Source organism: Coccinella septempunctata, chromosome 1, assembly GCF_907165205.1.
Source record: "Coccinella septempunctata chromosome 1, icCocSept1.1, whole genome shotgun sequence".
Lineage (NCBI taxonomy): Eukaryota > Metazoa > Arthropoda > Insecta > Coleoptera > Coccinellidae > Coccinella > Coccinella septempunctata.
The window spans coordinates 70,878,946-70,884,945 of NC_058189.1; the positions used below are offsets into that span (position 1 = coordinate 70,878,946).

At 37.2% G+C, this 6,000-nt stretch overlaps 1 protein-coding gene across 1 annotated transcript in view; it reads right to left on the bottom strand.

Moving 5' to 3' along the window:
- LOC123308452 (potassium voltage-gated channel protein Shaker) overlaps nucleotides 1-4,062 on the bottom strand; it is a 166,529-nt gene extending 162,467 nt beyond the window's left edge. Inside the window, exon 1 of the mRNA XM_044891125.1 lies at nucleotides 3,976-4,062. Within this exon, the coding sequence (XP_044747060.1) occupies nucleotides 3,976-4,055 (80 nt within the window). The 5' untranslated portion in view covers nucleotides 4,056-4,062. The remainder of the gene's footprint in view (nucleotides 1-3,975) is intronic.
- Between the last annotated feature and the right edge of the window lie 1,938 nt (nucleotides 4,063-6,000).

Consider the following 6,000-nt stretch of genomic DNA (forward strand, 5'->3'; position numbering starts at 1 on the left):
GATTACTATTCGACATTATTGACCACTCTGTGGAAAAAAATCAAAGAGAAAAGACACGGAAAGCTATCCAAAGATGTTTTGTTTTTGCAAGACAACGCCCCTACATACAAATCTTATGTTGCCATGCAAAAAGTTCGTGATTTAGAGTTTGAATTACTAGAACACCCTTCTTATTCACCAGATTTGGCTCCATCCGACTATCATCTCTTTCCTCAACTGAAAAAAAGTTTAAAAGGTCGTAAATTTTTTTACAACGAACTGTGGAGGTCTGGTTTGCAGAGAAAGAAGAAATATTTTTTTTTAAAGGTCTAGAGACGTTGCAGGTGCGCTGTAATAAATGTATCCAATTGAGAGGAGAATATGTTGAGTAATAAAACATTTTGACATTGAAATTTTGTTTGGTTCTATAGTACTTAGGCTAAAAATTTTTCAATATATCCTCGTATTACATGTGAGGGTCCTATCAGATGCTGTTCATCTACTTTGAATAAGAAAATTGTCGCATTGATTCAGTTTCCTGTATAATCTTTGACTTCCATGGACTAATGCCAAACATTCCACAAATAACCTACCAAAAAGACGAAAGGACACAGGGGTTTGGAAAGCTGAGCAATATTTCTGAGATTTCTCACCATACTCATTCTTATTGACGCATCTGTAGTAAATTCATGTTGATTATTTGTCTCCCCACATAGTTGATTTTTCAGTGTCTTGTGTGGAGTAGGAAAAACTACAATTTCATCAGTCGATTTTGTCGTTAAACGGGTGTAAGTATAACCGATACAAAAGATTTAGGGCTTGAAAGACGTTTTACAGTAAAAATAACCTACACGGTTTGTGGGACCAAAGTGTGTCTTTCATATGTAAATGAATCTCGGAATGAAATCCGAAAAATCACGTGGCATAAATCAGAGCACAGACAGGGTCGTAACGGATTCGTAGTCAACGCCTTTTCTCCGTGAGCGACCTCTATCGGTTTTGTCTCTGAATTCTCGAGTTAAATCAACGGAGCGGCGAATACATATTCATGAATAATTAATTCCATCCTGCCCTCGTGCTGCAGTTCAGTTGTTGATTTTCTTAATTAATTCCGGGACTAACTTATCCGGAAAATGTTTACTTCTAATTTTTGAAGCGCTCCGGAAATATGACGTATTTTTGTCGCAACGTGTTCCGCATCGAGATTTTCATTTGAATTATTTTTATCATCATCGGTCGATCGCGTATTCGGGTCAACTCGACTTGAAAATTTTTTCATTGAAATATTCATGAATTGCTCACAAACGAACGTTTAATGCGGTATAATCTGATATGGGTACAGTCGAGAATCTTTGTGGTTGTTTAAGTATCCTTCTTTTAATTTCCGATGAAAAACAACCACTTTATTTTTATTTTAGATGATTTCCCAACATCAGTGCTGCTTGAATATCTGGAGAACAGAAGATTAATCCACTGACCAGTCAGAGTCAGAAATCAGAAAGATCTTTCTGGTCAAATAATATCATAAATGAATATCAATCTTGAATAGATTTCCAACTTGTTATTTTGTATGGAAATTGAAGCTGTCGAGTACGAAAAAGGCACTTTCCACATGAGCTATACACCATTCACATTTATTTTAGCAGTCGGTTGGCCATAAAATTTTGAACTAGAAAGGAGTCATAACGCCACAACTGATATCCATTTTTATTTCGAAAATACCGAAAGTGATTGAAAAAAAGAGACAGGGTGCTATTTACAATTCAGTCCGCTCATTCAAATAGTTATACCCTGATATTCTAAAATCCACAATACGTCAGACGGTAGCGAACATATTCAATGTAAGAGAATTTATTGTAATGTTTCATCTAAATCTAAACGACTTATATTTCAGCTGAATATTTCCACAATCAGAGAGATTGTGAATGAAGAGGATGACAAAGAATTTCCTTCTATTGGGAGACCCAAAAAACTGGTGGCATTTAAGAATTTTGTTTGAATGAATTAATGCGAAAAGTTTACTACAGGATTTTCGATTAATGTCATCGTAGAATAAGTTCCAGACAATTGTTTTTTCTATTTTTCATTTGACTTGTCTTATACATGGTAAATGTCTTAAGGTACCAATAAATACCTAAATATTATTATTATATCAATGTATTGAGATGAACCGCCACAAATACGCGCCAGTTGTCCTGCTAATTGTTTATTCATGTGAAATTTTTGTTCAAAGGTGAAGTTCATCTCGACTTGAAACTTCCTTTAATTCATTTTACTTATATTGATGAAAGATGATTTTTGTTGAAGAATTTAACATTCTTGTAATTATCTGTTGATTCCTTCGGCAGATACCCATTCCCAACCACTGCATCATATGCATTTCATCTTCGGGTTAATATTTTTGAAATCTACAACTGATGTAACGTATTCAAACTTTAGCCAAAGAAGATAACGAACATTAACTCTCCTCAAGCTAGTGCATATTATGATATTATACTGATCTCTTGTAAGTTCCATGCAAATAATTGGATTTGGTATGCCTTCAATCAGTTTGTATAAACTTCAATTATGTTCGTCACATATTTTCAGAAGAGATTCGACATTGTGATGAAAGAAACACGTAAAAACAGCAACTTCTACGTAGAACGGGCAACATAGCGTTGATTTAAAATCCAAAAATGTTTTGACAAGGGTCATAACCCCACATTCTCGTACTATACAGAGTGATATGTGTCAAATTTCCATGGCCAACCGAGTGCTAAAATAAAAGTGAATGGAGTATAGCTCGATTCAGCCGCAGAAGTGTTTCTTTTTGAAGAAATTCACACTGCAACTTGGGAACAATTCCACGATAGTATTTTCTCAGCAACTTATGTAGTACTACTACCACTTATACGTATAGTGAGTGATTCGTCCAATCTGAATTTTTATGTTTAAAACTCATAATATCAACATGATGTAACATGTTCATGTAGATATTGTTTACTGCTTTATTCTTGTTTGTATTTCTTTTCATTCCTGATATACTTTGAAGGAAAAAGAGTAAGATAATATTTTGTTTCATTGGAAAATAGGCTATTTCATTTTGCCTTCATCAAAAATTTGTTGCGTTACAGAAGTTTCCCTTCAAAATAATCATTTTAGCACAGTTTTTCATTTTGCAGCTTTTTGTTGGCAAGGAGTGTATCTCACTGCTACGGTGTGGTTTTTCTCTTACATATCCTCCTATATCAGCTGTGTGACTCTAACAGAGCTAGAGGGAAAAAGAAGGCACATTTTCAATCTCGGTTATCAAAAGATAGGTAATGGACAAAACCGAATACCTGCCTGTTTTTTCTTTTCAAGTAATAAATGAAAGTTCATTTTTCGAAATTTAAAATTTTCGACCACTTCAGTGATTGTAACTTTCCCTTATGAATACGTCACTGAAATCTACATATAAAAATGATTGTAGAATGTGACATTTGTTTTTCTATAATATTTAGATTTTACGAGATAAAACTGATAAAACCTCCAATTTAAAGAGCCGAAAAATGAACATTGACACGTATTACTTGAAAAAAGAAGAAGAAAGGCATGCGGTTTTGTCCATTACCCATTTATTGAGAACCGAGATCGAAAATATGCTTTCCATTTCTCCCTAGCTCTCAAAGTTACAGGGCTTTCGTTAAAACTCATCGAATTCTTCTCAATCTGTACATAGTCACATTCTCGATTCTCCAGATTGTTAAAAATTTCCATTTTCCTATAAATGGTGCGTGATCTTTGAGCAATTTTATACAGCTCACTGATTTCCATGTTGAAAACGAAAGTTTTCTTTATGGAACCCCAAGGAAACTGAAATTTTTCACCACTGAAAGTGAACACAGGGACAGAAACCTTCGTTTTCCGTAGTTGTTCATTCAATAATCAAAGTTTTAGAATTAGAAAGTTTAAAGGTCAATCAAACAGAGCTGACCTTTCTCCTTTCAAATAGGTATAGCTATGATTACTTACTGGCTTAGAGCACGGTCCACTGCAGAAGGTCCTGAATCGTGGTGTCTCCTCTCCTTGTGAACAATGCCCATTAACTTCATCCAGGCATTGTTCTTCCCCCCGTGCCCCCCCATCCCACTCTGCCACATCGTCATGGCTGCGAGTCATTACCATGCCCCCCTTTTTAAAACGAAAACCCCACTGTCTTCCAATTGACACACCACCTTCTCCATGACTCACAAATTTCCGGCACAGATCTGTCCACAATAACGCACAATAAAACACTAAATTGAAGAGATTACGAGATTGGAATTTTTTCTAAATCTTATATACGGGCTTCTAATCAAGCACGAACCGTACGCTAGTATAAAATGGAAGATTTTTGGATGAAAGGGCGTATATAAGCTTAATACTTTAAATCTATCTTGAGCAAAAGTTAAATTTACGAATTGACTACCTAGGTTTAACTAGCCTAAGTCGAAATATTCACTCTTATTGTCTTCGATTTTGTTTGTGGTTGTTTCTATCTTAGTTTTTCTTCTTTCTTCAATTGATAACCGAAAATTTTGGGAAATATCTAATTTTTAAGCTGTTAAACTGAATTTCAAACTAACAGAAACTGGTTTTTTCCCTCCGAGCGGGCAAAAACGAAACGTACGAAAATTTCGGGTTCGATACAACACATCAGACCTCTTTTGCCTCACTCATGATCCCACTGCATGGAGTTCGTAATGTCCACAGGGAAACTCACGCACCATCCCGCATCATTGACGACTTCTCGAGACCGCGGTGTAGAGGAGCAGGAAGTTACGGCAACGTTTCGGACTCGTCGCGCGGGACATCTTCAGGGGCGAAAGGAGAGCCGCGTTTTGGCGGGACGGGAGAACGTCGCTAGAGCATATTCTCCTGGCCAACAGGTGCGGGTGTTGATCGGCGCTGAGCGTCGCGAATTGTGCACTGAGGTCTGGGCCCGTTGATGCAGGCGCCGTGGCGACGTTGCCGGTTGGGGTGAAACGGGCGGAGACTGTGGGTCGGAAGTGCGGCAACGGGGCGATGCGGTGAACGTTTCTCCTGCATTATTTTCGACCGTGCATTGCTGAGTATGAACCGGTTAAATTACAATACCGGTTATGTTGGTATTCTTTGGCTGCCTTGAAAGGTCTCGGCTTTTTGGAAGTTTTAAGCTTTCGTAACTTCATCTAGTATCATCGGTTTACTTCTAGATTTTAAATTTCAAAGGGGGTTGCATTGCACTGTAATATTTTCGCTGCTACGTTCAAATAGCAGCTCACCAGTTCCAGAGTTCTAATAAACTCCAGTATCTGGATGGTAACTTCCTCACTCCCGCCAAGTTTCTCGTCCAAAGCATTTTTTGGGTTGGCTAGCAATAGCCAGGGATTCTGTCCCCACAGAATCTGCACTTGTGAGTTACTGCTACGAGGATATATCAAAAAATTCTCAGCCAACTATAGAACCAAAGAAAATTTCAATGTCAAAATATTTTGTTACTCAATATATTCTCCTATTAATTGGATACATTTATTACCGGGAACCTGCATCGTCTCTAGACCTTCCAAAAAAAATGTTTCTTCTTGCTCTGCAAACCAGACCATCACAGTTCTTATTACCTCTACGTTGGAAAAAAATTTACGACCCTTTAAACTTTTTTTCAGTTGAGAAAAGAGATGATAGTCGGATGGAGCCAAATCTGGTGAATAAAGGGGGTGTTCTAGTAATTTAAACCCTAAATCATGGATTTTTTGCCTGGCAACATGAGATTTGTGTGCAGGGGCGTTGTCCTGCAAAAACAAAACACCTGGATAGCTTTCCGCGTCTTCTCTCTTTGATTTTTTCCAGTAGAATGGTCAGTAATGTCGAATAGTAATGTCCGGTTGTTGCTATACCCTTATCCAAAATATCAATCATGATTACTCCATGGCAATCCCAAAAAATTGAAGCAAGAACTTTTCCAGCAGATTTTTGAACACGAAACATCTTAGGTCTTGGAGAATCAGGATGTCGCCATTCCATCGATTATTGCTTTGT